Genomic DNA, 22381 nt, shown 5'->3' on the forward strand with positions numbered 1-22381 from the left:
CTTCTTTTCGTGTCGTACGAGGAAGCTTCTCGCGAGTCTCGGTTTTTGGAGGAGGAAAACGATTAAAGGAAAAATGGAAGTAAAAGATGGGGAGAGGGGGCAAAGGATGGGAAGAAAGACGTTCGTATTTATCGATCGGAAGAATGGGAAATCGTTGATGTCTCCTGCTTCCTCGACGATACGCGAGATAAGGATGGAATTGCGGAGGAGAAAAGAACGAGAAACCGAAAGTCCGCCCGAGCTGTAGTGTTCAGGTTGCGACGTCGACTCGATACCAGTGCACTGCTATAGAAAGATGGAAATGTTAAAAGAAAGCAGAAAAAAAGAAGAAATACAGAGCTAGGAAGAGAAAAAGAGGAAAGCCAAACGAACGAAGGTTTTATTCTCTTCAAACGCTCGTACACTATTGATCAGATCGCGGACTGTGAATTGAATTTTATATGAATACAATGAAGTCGACGACACACAATATATATTAGTGGTCCCACGGCAATATTTTGTCGGGCCGGGGGGCGTTTTTATAAGAAAGGTTTTAGATCTCCGATTTAAGAAATAAAACAAAAAAAAGTGCATAAAAAAAATGCGAAAAAAAGCGTAAGGTTAAAGCAAAATAATAATAATAATAATAATACAAGTACATATAAAGGTAATAAGTTGTGTTTTCTCGAAGTGAACCAAATGATTACTCTAAATAAATGTAAAAAAATAAAAAATAAAAAACAAAAAATGATGATAGAGACTTGACTCGGCCATATGTAACGTAAGATAATAAGAAATAAAACAAAATACAAACAAACAAGTGGGAGAAGAAAAAGGGCTAAACGCGTTGGTTTACCCCTCTTTTTAAAAGGATGAGTGCGAGAGAGCGAGAGAGTGGGAGAGAGAGAGAGAGAGAGAGAGACAGAGAGAGAAAGAAGATAGCCGCCGTTTTTGTCCATTGATCGCGAGAGAGAGACCTAACTTACGCAAACAAAAAAAGAAAAAAAAAAGAAAATATATAATAACGAGAATTATAAACTTAAATAAGGGAATTAAGGGAAAAAAAAAGGTGTTTATATTCGAGGCAATATTTGTTACAATACAACTAGAGGATAAGTTGTACATCGTTTTAAGAGGCTCAGTACACAAAAGCGAGGATCGAGACTATCGAGTGTCGAGATAAACGAGAAGAAGAATGCAAGACAAGGATTACGATAAAGCAAATTTAGAGAGATTGTGGAGAAGGTTAAACCGGAGTTTCTCATTTGGAAAAATGGAAAAGATTGTTTATCAATCGTAGAGTGATACGTATAGGTGTATATCGATGCAAGTGAGAGAGAGAGAGAGAGTGAGAGAGTGTGTGTGTGTGCACGAGGGAGAGAAAGAGAGAGAGAGAGAGAGAGATAGATAGTGAGAGTGAAAGAGAGAAAAAGATAAAAAGAGAGTGACAAAGGTACTAAGGTAAAAAATTACGAAAAACGAGATGAGAAAACAAAGAACAATTTAAGCAAACAAACAAAGAAGATGCACTATGATTAAAACGATGTGCTCGATGATCGTTGCGTTGACGACAGTGATCGTTCGTTTATTGTTTTTCGATTCCTGTTCACGATAAATGTTGTATTCTGTTCCACGATTTGCAGATATTATATTTCTTTCTCTTCCGTCTTGTTTTTTAAGCGACCACGTGTCGAAAAACTGTAAAGTTGTTTTTACATCACATTATCGTACTTTTTACTATGAATTATAGTAAAATCGTCATTGTTATTGCTACTATTAGTGTTATTACGAATAATAATAACAACGGTAATAATACTAACGATTTTACTATAATTCTCTCTCTCTCTCTCTCTCTCTCTCTCCTCTTCGTCTCTCTTTCTATTGTGTAATTATATATACATATAGGATTACAAAGAAATTAGGTTTTATGGTAGAGAGTAAACAGTTGTATCGTTATTTTATCCGACGATGAAAAATATTTGGGAATTTTTGTTTTAAAATAGTGAGCAGGACCTAACGCGTAAGGTAAAGAGGAGAAAGGAAAAAAGAAATAGATTTAAGAATTTAGGACTTGTAATCATATCATAACGTTTTGTAGATATATGTATATATATTATACACACAACATACGCAAACACACGCATATATATATATATATATAATACATATATACATATTAAATGTGATTTGCGGAGAATGGCATATTTAAATCAAGAGTGTATCGTTTCATAAATTCGTATGCCGATATGTGACAAACTATTAGAAAAATTTGTGTCGTTAGATCGAACGTAAGATCCGATTTTATTTTCCCTTTGTTCGATAAGAAACATTGAAGAGTAATTCTTCAAGTATGAATTTATATGCAAAATCATTATTCGACTTTCTTATATATCTCTCTTAATTTTTCTACCTCCTCCATTTTTCACATTTTTTTTAGATATCAATAACGTTTGTTCGTTTTCTCAAACTTCGGTCGCGCGATATGTTATCCTCTTACGATATAGAAAGTTATTAAAAGCTTTCAAACGAACCGAGTTACGCGAGAAACACTTTGAGAAGGAGCAAATAAAATAAAGCGAAACATAAAGTACCGGATGCACCTTCGCTTTTAAGGAATTGCGTGTTAGGCACGTCGTCTCGTTTCGACGAAAAAGAATAATAGCTCGGCCGAACGATACCCTCCTGATGCGAATTCCACTCCGGTGTGATGTACTTTAGGTACACAGTTTTGCGAGAGTGAAAACCCATTAAGACAGATGAAAAAATGGTTGAATCTAAGGAGCAAAAAAAAAAAAAGAAACAAACCAGTACATAAGTAAAGTATAAAAAAGCGTATTGTATTTGAGAGGTCAAGCACGCATGCCAGACTGTCGCTTATTTTCTGACACTTTACCTGTACATGATGAGCGTGTGTGGTAAAGTAAATTTTACGCTAGTATACATGTTTAACAACGAACACTTGATAAAAAAAAAAAAATGGGAAAAAAACGAAAAAAAAAAAAAACAATGAAAGAAAACCACACGTTTTCCCCGTGCTGTGTATTTCTATGTGCAACACTGGACAAAAGCAAAGAACTAAGCAAGCAACAATCTTTCAGAGTAATATTCCCTCGCGATGTCTCCCTATATTTTTTTTTTTATTTTTTTTTTTCTTTTCGTTTTCTGTTCTTCTCTTCATACGTTTCGCGACGAACGGAAGGTTCACTCTGCTATCAACTACTACTACTAGTACTACTACTACTACCACTACTACTACTACTATTATTATTATCATTAGCACTTTACATTTAGCTCTTCCCACCGTCGTGCGTTATATTCTTCATCGATTAGACCGAATGGCTGCTAAATTGTACCTCGTAGGAACGCGTGTGCACGTAATTCTAGACACGACGACGATCCTCCGGTTATACGATCGTGAGCCGGGCATCCGTGTAAAAATCTTTAATACAGAATGGCCGTGTATAGCAGCGTGTATCTCGGAGCGTGCGTGCTTTAGAAAGCGGATACACGTACACGCGGAGAATCCTCCGTAAAACGTAAACAAAGCTAAAAAATCGCGACCGCTATCTCGTTCGAAGCGTGTTAGGAGGCGAAACAACAGTTTGTAAAGCGGTAGTTGCTTGTCTGTTCGAAGACGTTGCGCCTAGATCGACCGACGGCGGAAGGGTTAAATTTAAAGACACACACAGAGTTCTGAACGATCGCTGTGCTGTTCCATCGGAGGACGACGAGCTTCCACGAGCGAAGGATTTTTTCCCAGTCCTTCGTTCTTTTCTTCGATCTTTCTCTTCGGAGGCTCGACGAAAAATATAAAAGACGCGCCGCGGTCGCGTTCCGGACGACGAGGCAATTGCGCAGAACGCGCCGTGAAACGTTAGCGATCGTATTGTTTCGGCTCGGCTTGTACATAGCTTCTTAATAACTTCGCTCTGTCTGTGAACGCTCGCTCGTGTGACAAAAATGAAACGGAAAAAGAAAAAACACGTAGCACGCAGCAATTTGCCGTTAAAATGATATCGTCTCGTTTCTTCGAATGAGTGAACACGGAAATGACAAAAGTGTACAAAAATGGAGAGAAAGCGCGCGTCGTCCGGAATCCAGGTCGTGTGTGTATATTATAAATATAAGAGAAATATATATATATATATACACATATATATATGTATATCTGTGTGTGTGCGTGCGTACATGTGTGTGTTCGTCCTCCGACGATAAATATTCCCGCTGGAACAGAGAGAGATTCTTCTGTATGTACAAAAAAATCAAATTATAATTGTAGCGTGTAGAGAGTCTGTAACGATACAGTATTTCAGATAGCGTCTAAATAGCACCGTGTAAAACATACACACAAATACACACATACACACACCGACGATAAGAGATAAAGCAAAATTAAAATATACACTCGAAAGTTTAAAGAAAAAAAAAAAAAGGAAGAAAAGAAAATTGAAAAAAAAAAGAACAATATGAAATTTACGAGGTTGTAAAGCGAGAGAGAAAGAGAGAGAGGGAGAGAGTGAGAGTAAAGTCATGTGTGTCGATTATTAATTATCGACAGAGGGAAAGGGAGGAGAGAGAGAGAGAGAGAGAGAGGGAGAGAGAGTGTGTGCGTGTGAAAAAAAATAAGAGATGAAAGAAGGATAGAAAGAAAAAGATAAACACGTTCGGTTTTGAGTCTTAAAACACGAAAATACATATCCCATCTGTATGTATATATTTGCAGTTCGCATGAGAATTTCAATTATATATCGACGATTGAGTGTGTAATTATGATTGATTAGTATTATCGCGATGACGACGACGACGACGATGATGATGATTACGATGATGATGGTGATGACGACGATGATTATTACTATTATTATTATTATTATTATTAATTATTATTAATTATTATTATAATTAATTAATTATTATTTATAGTTCCAATTTTGTGAAAATTGGAACGAATTAAGTAATGTTACGACGATCGATATTGCGTTTAAAAGCGTTAGGTTTAATGTTTGTAGTTAGGTAATGTTAGGTAGATTGGAGAGTAGGTACATATCGTTAATATTGTTATTGATTAATAGTATTGCGAAAAAAGGTATTACTGCCGGGTGCGCTTTGATTTCTTTTGTTCGCAAGAAGGCTCGTTGCTCTCGTTCGTTGCGATATCCGAGCGACGCGGCCACGCGAGATCCTTTCGACCATTTTACTGTTTTCAAATATTAATGTTGCATCGCTGATCGAAAACGAAAGCGAAAGGGGAAAAAGAAAAATGACGCTCGTCCGTATCTGCGACCAGGATAGAAATGAAAAAGAATAAAAGAACAAGAGAAAGAACAAGTACCTGTGCTAACGTCGATATCTCGAATAAGTCTCGAAGCGGTCGCTCCGATCTCGCGACTTACCACGTTTCAAGTAATTATATTTTTATGCAATTAATCGAATGCATTGATGCCTGCGAGTACTCGAAGCGTGCCTGAGAAGAATTCCAATAACAAGAAAAGAACACGAGTATGATGTTCCCTAAACGTTTCCCTCTCTGTTTCTTTTTTTTTTTTTTTTTTTTTTTATTTCTTACGATATCCAGTGTTTGTTTAAGCCGCTGTAAACAACGTTTGAAACATCGTTGCCCGAGGTTTCTTTCCGGATATACTCGATGGAAGCAGCTTCGAGTGCCATAAAGCATCAAGCAATCGCGCGTTCTTTCTCGCTGCAACACCGGAAACCGCTCTGGGCCAAACAAAACAAACCAAAGCGCAGTAACCTTTTTAGCGATCCCTCCTTCCCCTCTAAGTATTACCAAGTAACATATACCTGCCCCACATATCAGAATCTTACGTATCCCAAAAGCACTACCATACGCCATATCAATGTTTCGAAACGTTTAACCCTAGAAACGTGTCCCCTTTTCAACAATGATACGCGTTTCTTTCCCCCTCATCCCTTATCCCTTTTTGTCTCTATTTCGGCGTCTCGTTTATACACGCTGTGAAAATTTTAGGCTATACATACCAAATTTATCCCTTTTCTCCCTTTGAAAAAAAGATCAAAGGAAACAAAATCATTCCCTCCCCTCTCCTATCCCTCTTCATCGTTCCTTTTCATTTCCTCCTCCCAAACTGAAGAAAAAAAAAAAAAAAACGAACATAATCCACCTCGTTATTGTACATCTGAGCCAAGAAGGGTCTCTATGCTCTGTCTTCCCATCGCTGCGTCAAAAGACAAACTAGATTGTAATAAGAATTTGTTGACACTGTATACATTATTATACATTGATTGTACACGCATCAGCAACATCACACACTCGAAATACTCGACATCGGTACACGTATTATACATTCACCAAACACTCACCATCGCACGTCATTGAACATACACCAAGACCAACACGACAACCAGGCACTGCGTCAAGATAGCCGAAGATGGATAGGTAATGCTATTCTTCGTTGAACGAGGTTTCGTTTCGCCACACGGAGACACCCGTGGATCGTCACGATTTCGGGATCGATACGGAGGGAAAAGATGGCGCCATGTTCCTCAAGGTTGACGATCTTCGAGTGTGCAGATCAGAATATTTTAAGTTTAATTTCCTGATTAACTTAATCGATTAATTATAAATTTTGCAACTTTCCAGGGAAAATTTTAGCGTCAACGTGTTTGAATTTTAAGTTATTTAGAAATGTGATTTCTAAATCTAGTGTACGTTGAAATTTTAACGTTCTTGAATACTTTTAGTGATCAACTTTCTTTCGTATATATATTTATTATATATATATATTTCCAACTTTTATCAATGTTAAAAGAAATCGCGAAACGAGAAAATGTCGAAAAATCGCAACTACAGTGATCTACAGTGGTTGTAAAACGACCTTGTTTTATAAGTCTCGATACTCGGGATACGAGCATTAACCATCCATAATTAGTCTGTGATGTCGCAGCGCACGTTCATTCGAGACATTAGAAAATTAAGAAAGATAAACATCAGATACGACACGTAGAAGCGATCGTAGATATTCAAACACACATCGAACGAAGAGGTGACACATTCACACAACGGCGAAGAGACAGGAGACACAGACAGACAGACACACTCCAATATATGATTACTCTTTAAACGAAAACAAAAGGATAAAAAAAAAAAATAATAATAATAATTAATGATGTAATGTGTATATTAATACTTGTATGTCGTACGCTCTAATGTTGTTTGAAGAGTTATTTGCGAGTCAATTATCTGTGCCTAGCAGCCCTGTGCACCCTATCAAATGTACCACCGTTCAGATGAAAAATTAAAAATAATAATGGGAAAAAAAGTAAAGAAAGATGCTGATTGAACCAAAAAAAAAAATAAAATAAAATAATAACGATAATAAACAAACAAGCATTAAACGAAAACAACAAACAATTAAAGAAAAATACGAAACGAACGAAAGCTAAAACACTCACATACACACGCGCACGCGCGTACACACACACACACACACCCACGCGCGCAAAGGAAACAGCATATATATTACTATAGATACACATAGTTTCGAGCAAGAAATAATTCATTCGATATACACGCACGTGTGTTTCTCGCGACGACAACAGTAACAAAGATAAAGATATACAGCAACAATAACCACAACATATTAAACAAGAAAGCCAATGAAACAGTGAAACAGAAAGAAACAACAACAAAAAAAAAAGATACATACGGAAATGAAGGAAGATTAAAAAAAAAAAACAAAAAACAAAACTTGCACCCTGTATACATAGTTCGCACAATGATCTGTTCCTATTTTGGAATCAGTTTTTTCGGATTTGCCAAGAATGTATTATCTACAGATTCTATATGAAAGAAAAAAAGAAATGAAAATATATATAGAAAAACTGATTATGAAATATAAATAATTGAAATCCCATTAGTTCTGGAATTGTTACCCTTTTCGACCGAATTTTCCGTCGTCGTGTGTGCCAGCCGCGTCGTTTCCCACACTCGTATACATATAGAAATAAACGAACAAAACGAAGAATAAATAGAATCGTAGAAAAGTAAAGCGGGAGAACCAACGGAAAATATAAAAAAAGGAATTAATATAACAGCCACAGAGATAGATAGATAGATAGAGAGAGAGAGAGAGAGAGAGAGAGAGGGTGAGAATAAACAAAATCGTAAAAAAGAAACTAAACAATAAAAACATGCATCGTTCGTGATTCGCTTTTCAAAGCTATATAGCAGCTTAATTGGAACACGAGGTATCCTCTTCGTTTCGTGCAATCCTGTAGTAATTCATCTCAATCATTCAACTCGAAGTCCACTAGAACGGTTGTTACTAGTCGCAAACGAGGAAATCACGAGACCAAAAACTAAGGTATAAAAAATAAAAAGTAAGGTAAAATAAAAGTAGTAGAGAGATAATTATTAGAATCGAAGAAAATATTTAAAAGAAGTTAGAAATGGGTAGAGTCACGCGCGACGATGTGACAGCTCGTTTCTAGTGGCACTTTTCGACGACATCGTATCCGCGATTTTCACGCGACACAGAGCTCCTGCTTCAGGGTAGCACTTTGTAAGACGTTCGTTAAAGCAAATAGTAGCGCGTCATGATACGCGAGGCCCTCGAGGAACGACCAGACGATTTTTCCTTAGGTTCAAATGGCAAACACGGAAGAGAATATCGTGGCACGAACTACTGGCGGAATGAACCAGGCGACAAACGCGATTTTTAACGTTTTTCGATCCTGTTTCATCGCCGCTTGTATTTAACAAAATATCAAAAAAAAAAAAAAAACAAACAAACAAAATCGCGTTGAAACTTGAATAAAACGTACACTCGCCAACAAAAAGAATACACATGTATAAAGTAAAAGAAACTGAAACGAAAAAAAGCAAGCGAAATAGCAAAACAAATAATAAGGAAGAACGAGATAAAAAAAATCATTTAAATACGTAGACCGTCACACACTGAACACAACAGCACAACCATCCACGATCCACGCACATTCATGTTTATATACGATTATTATGTATGTGTATGTATAAAAAGATCACCGACAGTCTGACTCATTCATTCATTTCTTTATGCGAACATCTCGCTAACCAATCCACTGAATTCGACGCTCACACACCACGGTCCTAGAGGTATGTGGGACGCTTGTACACGTGTGTCTATAATTGAGAAACAGGCCAAAAAAAAAAAAAAAAGAAAAAGAAAAGAAAAGAAAACAGAAAAAAAATACACGCGAGAATTCGATGCCTGCTTCGAGCTCTCTGTTCACGAAGACCGCTTTTCACAATCCGCTGTCGAAATCATCCCTATTAACGTTTGTCTTCTGCTGTTCTTCTTGTCGGATGTAAGTTTGAAAGGATGCGGGCATATTTCGAACGAAACGCGTATTTAAAGAAATCATTCTAAATCATAGATACGTAGTTGGAGAATTTCTCGCGTACGCTGCTGTTCATTCTATTTCAATCGTAGGCGAGAGATTCGTCGATCGGACGGTTTTAGGATGGTCGGACGATGCGGGAGAGTAATCGACGAGGAAAACCCGGGAATACGGACTGGTATATCGTTCGCGAGCGGGCGAAAAGAAGGCGGAGGGAACGTGGACAGAGACGTGAAAAGCAGCTGGAATGAATCGGTTGATGTTTGTAGAAGCGACAGGTTGCAAGGGACACGATAAAAAGGCAGTGAAACGAACGACGAGTTACAGGAAATACATGATGAAAGAAAAAGAGAAAAGAAATGAATATTTGGGAGAGAACAACATAGGTACGAAAGGAACATCGAGCACAGAGGAATAATAATTACACGTTGAGAGAAAGAGAGAGAGAGGAAGAATGTGAGAGTGGGAGAGAAAGGGAGAGAGAGAAAGAAGAATGAAAGGTATGTTGAAGAAAAAAAAAAAAAAAAAAAAGAAAGAATAATGAAAAGAGCACACTCACTGAGCGCCGCTAGTAAAAGACATGGTAGGCTATTATTATCGCTAAATAGTCGCTAGCCGATAGTGATGTAGTTTACCCTTTAGAGTTATTTTAAGTTCTTAATTATAATATGATTATTATTAAATTTATTATCGTATCACATTACACACTGTAACACTTCTATTATATAATAACAAGAAATATTTACCTGTGCATATTGACATATTAATGGAGTCACATCATTAAAACATATACTACTCAATATATTCAGCGTCAGCGACTCGATTCATTGACACCCACACCATATACCATGCATATTATATGCATATATGTGTATATATACCTATATATATGTGTATATATATATATATACCTTTACTACTCAAAGATACAATAATTTTAATCCCTCCGAGATTTGCAAATGATACCGTGTGTCAACCATCGCCATCTCCGGTTCACGACCATGGTTTGTTAATTTCTGTTTTCGATCCTCGTTTATTGTAAGTTATTGTTTACTTTTTTATGGTTGACGGATGGAATCGATCGTTTCGAGAAAGACCTGATTTTCCATCGAGTTTTGTTCCTATCTCTTTGTGCTAGATTTATATTTAAAAAATGAAGAGAAATTACTTGCAAATTGTTATTTGTTTAGAAACATAGTTACGCGAGTAATCGATGAACTTTTGATTTTTATTCTGTTTTCAAAACGACCGATTCAATCGTGTTGAACTTCGCGGTTCGTAGATACTTTTTATCATTTCCGCGAAATAGATAATATTAAGTTTTAAATGTGAAAGCTTTAAATAATATACTGTATATCTAGTTGGAATTGAATTTTAAATCGAAGTTTAAATTATCACGAAAATGTTGTTTGAAGCGAAATGTAAAACAACGAATTTATCGAGAAAATTTCGCTCCTATTCGTTCCGTCGATCGTCATACATTTTACGAGCAAATATTTTTTTTTTTTTTTTTAATTTATCGTACGTTTGTTACAACCGGATGTGCAAATGTCATTGTTTCGTTACGAAATTTCATCGAACGAATACTTTTCATCGTCAAGTATAAATATTTACCTTGTCGTTTACGAATACAACTTTTAGTTCTATTTTATTCCCACGATTTCCCATATGAGACGACAACAAAAGGAAACGTGAAAATCCTTCACAGATATTCCTTGCTAATCCGTAGAAATGCCAAGAAAATAAATATTTCCGAATGAAAGCCAAACAGATTAATTCTCGACATTTTCGTTTGAGAATTTCAACACTGAATTACGCTATCTTTGTCACATAATCACCACCAGCTTGCAGACAAAGGGATACAATGCAACGCGCCTCACATAATTCCAACTGTTCTATTTTTCGTTGACAATTCCCAAGGCGAGAGCAAAGTGGTGGAAAGTCGTGGAAACAACATTGTGTTTCAATTTTCGCGTAATATCGTTGCGCAAACGCCACACGATAAGATGACTCGTGCAATTCCCCAGTGGAAATACGCGACAAATCCGAACACTTTATTGCTTAGAACGTTGCCACAAATTACATCGAATTTCCATACGATCGCGTGTGACTTCCCGTGTACGGTGTTGGTCGAAACAAATTACAAATTCAACCAATGCTTAAAGAAAAATGTTCTTTAATCCGATTATGCTTTCTTTCTTACGAATATTACTTTCGAAATTGCTTCGACAAAAGGTATTTAATTTTAATTGAGTTTAAAGTTATTAAGAGGAAAAGTAATCTAAAATTTAATCCTTTATTTAACCATCAACTGACATTGTTACAAATGATCGTAAAAGTTTGAATTGGATTATCTAATTAGAAGCATCCGAATGAAATTGGAGCATCTAATTTCAATTCGTATCCTATATTTTACACGATAAATGACATTAATGATCTTTAGTAAAATATAGCGTATAAACTAGAACGAAATGAACTTTAAAACCGAGTAATCTAGCGCAAACAGTTACAGGTCATTCACGAGCCAACGACACCGATCCACGGTTTATCATAGACGGTCTTATTAAAAAATTATACCGTACAAATATATGTATTGTTTGGTTAAAACCATCAAATTCTCCTAACACGATACACGATCACTTTATTTTTCCTTTTCAATTTTTTTTTTTTTTTTTTTTTTTTTTTTTGAACTGATCTCACACCAAGTCACATCGATTCGACCATTCGACCATCTATCAACATGATAAACATTTGCACGTTAAGGGTGACAAACTGCGAGCGTATCTATCGCGATGAAACGCGTAAAACGTTGAAAGAAACTAGACTGGGCCGGTTGAGTCCTTCGATAAAGCGAAAATAACGAGATCTTGATAAGGACTGCTTGAAATAGAGCTGCTTGTGCATGCAATCGATTCGCGCGAGCTTTTATTAGTAGTTTATTCGCTAGATCTTGGCCGCAAGCATGCGCACGTTTTCAACAGTCGACCGTTTTGTGTCTTGTCTTCTTCTGTCGCACGAAAATCAACCACCGAACATCCACCGATGTTCTCGTTTCCACGTTTTACATTGTCGCATGCAGTGATTACGCACGGTTATCCAGTGGAAATTGTTTAATATTCGAAAGAACCATTTAAGATTCTGTGGTGTTACGACCGGAAGATCCACTTCGCGCGTGGTTTCGTATGGAAATATTCTATTGAGTTTATGTTAATGGAACGGTCCTTGAAGAAAAAGTATAAAACATCTCCATCCTTCGGATAGTCTGCAACGAAATTTTCCAAACAAACGATTTGGAATTTGAAAGTCGAGAGCCGAGAATATTGGAAGTTAAAATTCGAGCTTTCTGAATTTTTGATGTAGAGTTGCGGTTCCGAGATGCGATATTTCTAAAATGTTCAAGTTGAAGTTCGAAACGATTGGACACCATGGAATTGAAATAATCGGACTAAGTGTTTAGAGCGTTTTCAATATGAATTACACGTCTGAAAAGTTATACTACACAGGACTAGACCACAACACACGACACTGCAACGGATTATTCAGACGAAACGCAACACACAGGAAATCTGTTTTAAATCGTCACTATGCTACGTAGGACTCGTTATATTCCTTCGATGCTTTTGCTAAATGTAATTCTTAAATAAACTTTCCAGATGATCGATAGAAGCTTATATAGTCTTCGAACGAAAAATTCACTGCGACAATAATCGGATATTGTACTAAACCATATATGCTATTGTCTATAGTTCAAAATGATAAAAAAAAGAAAAAAGAAACAAAATACCATAGAACCTTCTCTACACTGCGATTAAGGGATATAAAGGAGGGAACAATTCCAGAAGCAGCGATTAGATTAAAAACCGATGTAAGTAATATATTTTCATATTTACAAGGATTTTTAGTTGTAAGTTGAATAAGTCGGATAGTTGAATATATGAATGTATGTATACATATAATATGTGTTGCGCTTGTAAAAATATAAAGTGCGTTTTTTCAAAACGTATTTATTCCATCGACGTAGGAAAGAAAAATACCTTTGAACGAGGCTGAGAGAGAGAGAGAGAGAGGAAGAGAAAGAGAGAGAGAGAGAGAGTGAGTAAGGTCACATGCTTTGTCTTTCTTCTTTGATTTCTATCGCGAAACGTTTGTTCGACATTCTCATTTCGGAATAAAAATACAATAAATGGAGAAAAAGAAAAAAAAGAAAAGACTAAAAACGCTGTATCGTCGCTGTGAGCACGGAAGAAAGGACGAGCGAAAATAAAAAGCAATTTCCGTTCGACGCAACGAGTACATTTTGAAAGAACGCCACGAATAGGTATGCTTTCACTGAAAGCGATTAATTTCCGAGAACTTCGTTTCGTTCCTCGATCGCGAACAACCACGTAACGTCGTTTTTTTTTATTTCTTCTCTGTGTTTTCTTTTCCATTTTTATGTTTCTGTACCAATGTTATTCTCCTTTCGCGAATTAATTTTTCGACGAGAAAATTGCCTCGAATTTCATTTACCGCGAAACAAAGCTACATGCGTCGTCCGATGTATTTTCTATATATCGATTTGGTAAAAGTACAATGATCCATGGACCGTGGAAAAAATTCTTCGCTTTTCTATTTTGTCTTCTCTTTTGTTTTAAACGGATCCTTAGCGTACGAGTCCACCAAGCGAAAAAAAGTTTCGTTTTCTGTTCGCAGCTTTCGGGAAGGCACGTAGTGAAGAATCGCTAAGACGAAATATAAAAACGTTCCCGCGGAATCTGTTGGCGAGGACTTCGGTTATCGCGCCCGTTCCACCCCTCTCAACACGTGACTCGGTACACCGGGGGGCAGAGCCGCTGGTTCTCCACCCCTCGCTTCCGGATCGTTGTTGGCTGCTTCGGAAGCCTTGAACCTCTTGTACTTCCCTTCAAAAACAAAAACATTTATTTATCTAAAATAAAAATAACTGCACCTTGTCAAATCTAGTTATTCTATTCTATAGTTCAATTATAGGTAATATTACGAGGAAGAGAAGTGACGAGAGAAAGAGTAGAGTTCTTTAAGCGAATCGCACGTTAAATTATAGAAGTTTAATTTTCTCTTATCTCGGAAAGTGGTTGCTCCTTCTTGGAAAGAACGAGGTTAAATCCATTTTTAACGTGGACATCATATTTTTTCCACGACTGAATTACGACTCATTAAGAGAACACGAAATTCCTTGGTTTATCTACCACGGAACGATTCAGTTGATTTTGGATCGATGGTTAATATTACTTACTCGCTAAACGGACCAAAGTGACGCCCCACCAAATGCTCCAGCCCCACCCAACTAGGCAGAATAAAACGGTGAATAATTGACCCACCCCGACCATCAGGTTCACAACGAACGCGCCTAGTCTCGACTTCACTCCAGCCACCGCCGAGAATCTCGGTTGCCCGGCGCACAAATTGAAAATCCCACTCCATACCGTGCCTGAAATATAACGTTTTTCCATTTTATTGTTTTATTTAGAAATTTTCTTATTCTTCCTCTTTTTTTTTTTTTTTTTTTTTTCTTTTAACCGGTAAGATATTACTTACCAGAGCCAGGCAGTAGAACGTTCCACACGAGACAAAACCAAGCAAGAGGAACTGGCAGACAAGGAATAGCGCCACGCATCAGGGAATTGTGCTCCACCAGGACATCCGGTATTTTAGCTTTTGGTTCCTATCGTTGGATAAAAAGAAAAGAGAATCGTTAGACGACATCGACATATTTCAATTTTTATTAGAATTAAAAATTTAAGGATTTAATATCTCGTATTAAAATGTACAAGTTTAGAGTTTAATATCTCTTATTAAAATTGTAAATTTCAAACTTAAGAGTTTAATATCTTTTATTAAAATTCTGAATTTTAAATTTAAATCTTCCGGTTACTCCCTGCTGTTTTATTTTTCATTCGTGCGTTACCTCCGATAACGGGGGCGGTGCTACGCTGGTAAGACTGTGCTTGGCACGTATGTTTCTTGCGTGTTCTGCATCAGCGTTCCGCTTGCATTTGCAGTTGCCGAACAAACGGCGGCAAATAGCGCCGAATCTTCTTTCCGGAGGACAGCAGACTGTAGCCTCGGCCGGCGCGACTCTCGATCTTTTTGAGCAACATTTCATTTCCTTCAGTCGTTTGCATCTAATACAAGCAAGACAAATATCACAGTTTGATAATCTAATAATCGAATTGAATTTAATAATTGAACAATCGTCTTGATCGTTCCGATAGTTCCACTGCTAATACATTCTATATATAATTCAATTTGATGTAAAGAATCTCCCTCAAGAATATCCAAAACGATAAAAAAAGACCATAGCTCTCGTACCTGCATCTATTCTTGAATTTAGGCCAACAGCCAGCAGGCACATTGTCCCTTGCCAGGGGTTGCTCGTTCCTGTCCACTAACGTAGTGCTCCTGGCGTGGTTTCCGGGCCAGGTAAGACCCTTGGGATCCGTACGACACGCCAAGCACCTCATTCTCGGACAACACTCGCAGCAACGACTCAGCGATCTCTTCCAGCGCGTAAGAAGCCTGTCAGGGGCACGTTCGCCAACGCCGTTCGCCGCTGCCAGTACCCTGTAATCGAAGGGCAGCCGCGCCCCGTGCTGTTAGCATTATTAAAAAAGGCTGTTCGATCGATTCGGCGCGATAAAGGGGCCTTCGGCGTCGATTAAGAAGAGAATGACAGGCGTCGATGGATCGTGACGCGATCAAACGATCGAGACCAGCGCTACTTTCCACTTGGCAGCCGTCGTATTCTTCAAGGATACTCGCGAGAGGCTGAATGTAGGTCGAGGTGAAGTTGATTCCGCAGGATGGAATTGGCGAACGAGGGATCGAGTGCTGTTTAATTTTCGAATTAGTAGGCTTTTGTTTCCTTCGACTTTGACTGCACTTTCAGCGATTTGTCGATATTGCGAGTGACGTGGTGTATTATATTAGGTCGTCCGAAAAGTTTCTTTCGTTTTATGAGGAAATAATCGATGCACGTTTTCCGTTTTATATTATTTCATCGAATTACGTACGATCCATTTTGTTCTATCAAAATAAAGATCACAACGTTCGACAGATTAGGTTTTATGTTTGCTGTAAAAGAAAGACACTTTTCGGACAACCTAATGTAAGATCAACACCGTGGAAGATATTGATTCTTCTTTTTTTATGCGTTTGGGGATCAGAGAGATTTCCGAAGTTGACTGATTTGTCGGTATTAGGCTAGTTGATATTTAAAATGGTTTTAAATGATATTTAAAAACTGTGTGCGATACCGGTTCTTCTTCTCGTGTAGGTTTTAGAATCGAAAGGTTGAGCACAGTTTCCATCTGCTAAGCGTTAAGTTAATACCAGGACAGTTAATATTTAACGCGAATGCAATTTTCTACTAGCGCTCTGAAAAACAGCATTTCTTCTTTTTATACGACGGAGGAATTTATTAATAGTAACGTTCAATCCGTGGGTATTCGTGCAATTTTATATCGCTAGACAAACTTAAATAGAGATTTGCTGGCTAAATATTATAGCGAATATTTACTTTGAATATTTCATATATATTACACCCTTCGATTTTCTGTAAACGCAAAAATGTCCGCAGTCTGATTATTTATATTTGTAGCCTATAATGGCAACATTTGGAGCGAGCGTGTTCCACCGTGCTGATGACATCGAGTGTTTCCCAGTGAACGTATACCGCGCTAGTCAGACACGTTCGCCGCGCACGAGACACGCATACGCTGAAGCGTTCGGTAAATTCGATTCGTTTTAACGCGAAGATTCTTCCTCCGTGCAAATCTATTCTCGAGAAACCTACTTTTAAAATCGAAGAACTACGAAAGTAACTGAAATTACCGATAACACTTCTGCAACCACTGAGAAACTAAACTGTATTCGATCGACCGAAAGCAAAAGAACGAAAGAACGACTGTCAATGGCATCATAAAGAACATTAAAAACATCCTTTGTATGCGATTTAATGAATTATCTATCCGTTAACTACCGTTTCACCTACGTCTTTCCATAGAACCTCCGCAATTAATCACCTCGAAATCGAACCTCCTCCATTTCCACTACAAAACGATGCAAACGTCGATCGATTTCCAACCCATTCGTCCACGAATTCGCAGTTCCAATAAATTTACGCAACAGGATATTACGCGAAGAGTGCCATCGATCACCGATGGAACAACGCGCGTCAAATTCTCACGTGTTACCACTCGCACCCTCTCTGTTTCGAGTATCTGCGAATCCCTTCGCCAATCACCAGAAGGTTGAACGTACGCGGAAGAGAAATATCTTACCTGCTCTGTTCGTAGTTCTACTCGTTCTTCGTTGGACCGTCTAAAGTACAACAGGGCGATGCGGTGATCGATAGCCGAGCGGAAACGCGGCGAATTCACGGCGAGACGGGAACGAAGATAACAACGGAGGATGATCTCGAGGTTCGTGGATCGATACGAAAGGAACACGAGTACGCGTGAAGAAATTCTACGGCGAGTTCTGTGCGAGGTTCAAGCCGGCGAACGAGCATCGCGGTTCGGCTCGTGTGTCGCACGAAGATTGCAGGTGCCGCAGTCTTCGGGGGTTGGACGGACCTCGGAGGACGAAGGGTGGCGAGGCAAAGAGGGTGGCCGAGCCGTTGCTGGCCAGCGAGCCGGTCACGCAAAGATTTTCTCCTTCGCCACCGACACTGCATTACTTACACGTACAGGAGACCAGCCACAACGCGACTTGCTTCGGTTGACCGCGAAATCGATACCGGCCACGCTGAAGTTCTTTACCTTAACATCGCCGCTTTTTTTTTTTTTTCAAGGCGCCCACGCGACCACTTTCCTCCTCCCTCCTTTCCACGGGGATTTCCTCTTTTCTTCTTATTCGCATGGCGCTCTCGTGACTCGATTATTTGTGACTCTATTTCCCTTTCTCCTTCACGGCTCGTTTGGTTGTTTCGGTTTCTTTGGCTTCGAAGAACGTCGCTCGCTTAAGTTCGTTTCATCGTTTTCTATAGAAATGTATTATTTTTTTTGATGGATACGCGAGTTTGACTTTTTTATCCGATTTCATACATTGGACGATTCGGCTCCTTTTCTCGTTTACGTCGCATTTTGTGCAAAAGAATTCGACGACCATCGATCCTTATGCAGATGATTCATCGCTTTCTTCAGGAAGTTATTACCTTGTAGTTGGTTCTTTCGTTTGACCATCTGTCTCCTCTTCGTCGATCAACCCCGCTCTTTTAACGACTGTCCTGTACTTTGTTTCTTTCGCACGAACGAAGATGGATCTGTTAAGGAGGATCGTAATTACGAAATGTCGGTGTTACGATTACCGATGGACGCGCAAGACGTAGATCCGCGACGAAAGTTTCAATCGCGCCAAGTTTTTAATTGCGTCCATTTTCACCCTTGCGAAATGTGCGTGCGAACTTTAGTTTTACTCGGCAGACCCTGAGGGATCGGACGCGAACTTTCTCCTTTAAAAAGTTCGTTTAAGATCAATTCGAAGACTTTTTAACACCGGCAGAAAAGAATTCAAGAAGTAAAACAGAATTTCTCGTATCGTTAGAAAAGTTTCTACGTTGCTCTTCTCCTCTGAATTCGTCTCTTATAACAATTTCACGAATGGGTATTCTCAATTTGATATCGAAGAACGAGTTGGCTAAATTAGGAAAACGAGAGACGAACGAAGCGTTTGCAAAATGCTGTTAAACGTGTCACCACTTAGTTCGAAACTATGTCGAGGCTGCACATCACACTTCCGAGATACAATTTTCATGCAAAGAACATTTTCTTAGCGTGAAATTTTTTATGATCGATCGCCGATCCCAAAATAAAATTCTACGTGATCGTAAAACACAAACGATAACAGCTATGTTTCGAAAGGGCGAGTTGTGGAACCGTGACGTAAGAAAACATATGATTATGCGGTGCTGAGAATTATGCGAAATCTGATGTAACGTTGTATTCTGCGCGTTCTGATGTACTAAACTCGGTCACGTAGCGCCATAGAAATCGTAAATACGAGTGCATTCGATTTTCCTAATCCTTTTTGGAAACCTCGTAGGAGACACTGAACGTTGAACAACATACTACAAAGTTGCAGAACAGACCGTTTACGTGCAACGAACAAATCGAAATAAAACCTCTGGACAAGCGGAGTAAATGTAAATTATCTCTGAGATTAGTCTGAATAAAAGTTGCACCGCGGAAAAATAATTTGTTTGATGTATCTCTGTTGTGTTAACGTTCCACGTTATCGCGAGATTATAAGGTGCAGATGCGAGAACCGATAAAGAGCGATGGTAAATGTTCTCATATCGAAGGACTAAAATATGTTTTTGTAAAAGCTACTAATCGACGAGAAGAAAGACGTTACGATTCGTTGAACATTTGCTCGTAGTTTGTAATCTAGAAAGCAGCGCAATTATCGTAAATGTGTAATTTGATGTACTGATAAGTCGGAATAATGCAACGATAGATCAAAGCAAAGAAGATAAAATAACAAGAATAAATTCGTGAAGTAAGAAATTTTTGTGTCACGTTACATAATAAATTACTAGGCTTCACAATAATCCATCTGTTATAGTCACTGATTTTTCGCATATTCTAGCTACGATATTTTACACGTACGAGAATATATTTCTTGCGGAAGAAACATCACATAAATTTCTATCGTTAACGTTTTTTCATAAAAAGATTCGATCGTTTTCGTTCTTATTATTAGAAGATTCACTCGCTTTCACGCGCAGTCTCGAAAAGTTAATTACGCGTATCACAATTAGACCCACTACGATGAAAGCTGTTCACGGACGTTTTAGCTACATCTGTCTGAAAATTTGCTGACAACGCGGATGGAACGCGTGCAACACGGTTGTCGGACCATCGATGTGCAACGCGTTAAGCAAAACCATTAAAAGTTGGCACAGCCCCGGGCAGAAAGTTCGTACCGTAGCCGCGCAGCGATTCGCATAGCGATTACGACACGGAACCGCCAAAATCGTGCAGTTAAAAGTTTATAGAGTACGCGAACCAGGACGTCATTAACCCTCCGAGGAACTTTCAGCGACATGATTACCTTGTTATTACTTTCACTTGGTCGCGAGCGGAGAATCGTCGGTGGCGCCCGACAAAACCAGCGATTCGCCATCGTTTTGCCCTGGAAACTAGGCCGTTAATCCTGTGTACTTTGTCTTAGAATTTTTAACAGACTCTCCGATTCCCTTGCGACCGAATAAATTCAGAATCTTTTATATTATTTTCCGTGAAAGTTGGGAATGGAATTTTTTCTTTTAATACCAACGCAATATCATTCGTAGACTGCAAGCTTTTATAGAAATTTATGTCTTGAGGATTTACGTCACTGAATGTCACGAGGAGTACGTTAATTCACAAGTTTTGTACCTTTTTGCGTATTATGCGTGCTGTGCATTCTCGTAGCTCTGGATTTCTCATAGAAGCAGAAGAATTCAATTGCATTTGTTTGATGTTTAAAATAAAGAAATTTACGTCTACGTTAAGGAGGGTTTTCAGCCGCGATAACTTTCAACGATTAAATTACAAAAATCGTTGGAATACAGGAATCAAAAATGAAAAGTTTCGTTGAAAGTAGCATTCACAATGAGGTTAGAAGCGTAATTGTACGTGCGAGCTGTTTCTAAAAATTTCGCAAAGACGAGAGGCGCGCTTTCTCCGCGTTAATTGTTTGCTTAACCGAACCGGTCGGATTACGCTAACACGAGCGGAGTTAATCGGACTGGGAGTTACAAACAGCATCAAAATTGAATAGAAAGGAAACAGGGGATACCTTCGTGATATATTAGAAAACGAAACGACCGCGATGTATCTCTTTAATTGCTCTTTTCCTTTGTGAACTTTGCGCAACTGTTAGGAACCAGGTGAAACGAGATAACGTATTTCAGTTATGCAACTCGATGTTCCTCCTTAATTAACGTAGAGCAGAAATAGAAAGAGAATTCACCGCGACTTTCTTTGACTTTCTCTTGGTAAAAGAAATTGGATCTAAAAAATAGAAAAAGAATAGAAACTCAGAAAGAAGTATGGTATTTTTTTAAGGTTTGCGAAATACGTTCGCGTCTTGGATGTTCCATTCACTTACAGCTGAAAGAACGTTCTTTCGTGTTACATAGTTAAATTTCTATCCACAGAAAAATATAATCGGACAATACATAACAATTTAAGAAGAAAAATTGTAATCGTTTCGAAATAGATATTTTCGTTGTATTTTCAAGACACCGTCGAAAAATTCTAGTTGACCAACGACAATTTATCTTTGTGTCAAAATGGTAAAAATGGTAAAATCGAATAAATTTCCAAGGAAGTCAGAAAGTAGGGTTTACTTCGTCTTTTTGGAACATTCGTTTATGTTTACTGTAAGAAAGAAAGCAGTGAAATTACACGTACCGTGGCTAATTTTACGTTACGTGACCGATCGTCTCGTTAACGCGGGAACGAGGCGAATTAACATAAATAGGGGCTAAAACCTAATCGCATTGCAAATTCCAGTAAACAATCGATGACTCTGCGGTTTCGCGTACCGAACCCCCGTTTCCATTCATTTTTCACGCGAAATCGGATCTTCGAATGCGAATCCACTCGTGAACATTAGCGACGAAATAGCATGTTTTGCTATTTAAATAAAAAATTGGAACAAACTGCAGGTGATCGATGAATTCGTCAAATTACGTGACTTCTCGGAATTAAATTCGCAATTGCCGCTTGTGAGAGAAATAAAATGGAAAAGAATTACTCGATTATGTACGTATGTGTGTTACAGTTATATTAGTTTCGGCCGACGTCTGACAATTAGAAATATATTTTGTGCTATAATAACTTCACGTCGAATTGCGAATAACACTTTTATCGGCAATTTATCATCGACAAACAATTCCGTTTCGAAACAAATATTCCGAATAAATATCTATCGAGCGAGAACGATTTAGAAACTTTTAGAACATAGAAATCGTATAACCCGTTTGAATATCCGTTTCATACCGAAACGGTAAAAAGTTTAAGAATCTACGTCG

The 22381-nt window shown here is 38.2% G+C and overlaps 1 protein-coding gene and 1 long non-coding RNA gene across 5 annotated transcripts in view; one reads left to right on the top strand and one right to left on the bottom strand.

Annotated features, from left to right (window-relative positions):
• LOC139988144 (uncharacterized) lies at positions 1-14718 on the top strand. Its single transcript, XR_011800035.1, has 2 exons — positions 1-13204; positions 14032-14718. It is a non-coding gene; the product is annotated as an uncharacterized lncRNA (long non-coding RNA).
• Stum (mechanosensory transduction mediator stumble) overlaps positions 13889-22381 on the bottom strand; it is a 25977-nt gene continuing 17484 nt past the window's right edge. For all 4 annotated transcript variants that reach the window (XM_072005173.1, XM_072005171.1, XM_072005174.1 and 1 more), the window contains 5 exons: positions 15670-15921; positions 15266-15482; positions 14896-15022; positions 14594-14788; positions 13889-14240 (listed from right to left, as the gene is read on the bottom strand). In XM_072005173.1, coding sequence (XP_071861274.1) covers positions 14113-14240; positions 14594-14788; positions 14896-15022; positions 15266-15482; positions 15670-15921 — 919 coding nt within the window. In that variant the 3' untranslated portion in view covers positions 13889-14112. The remainder of the gene's footprint in view (positions 14241-14593; positions 14789-14895; positions 15023-15265; positions 15483-15669; positions 15922-22381) is intronic.

This window comes from Bombus fervidus, chromosome 6, assembly GCF_041682495.2.
Source record: "Bombus fervidus isolate BK054 chromosome 6, iyBomFerv1, whole genome shotgun sequence".
Lineage (NCBI taxonomy): Eukaryota > Metazoa > Arthropoda > Insecta > Hymenoptera > Apidae > Bombus > Bombus fervidus.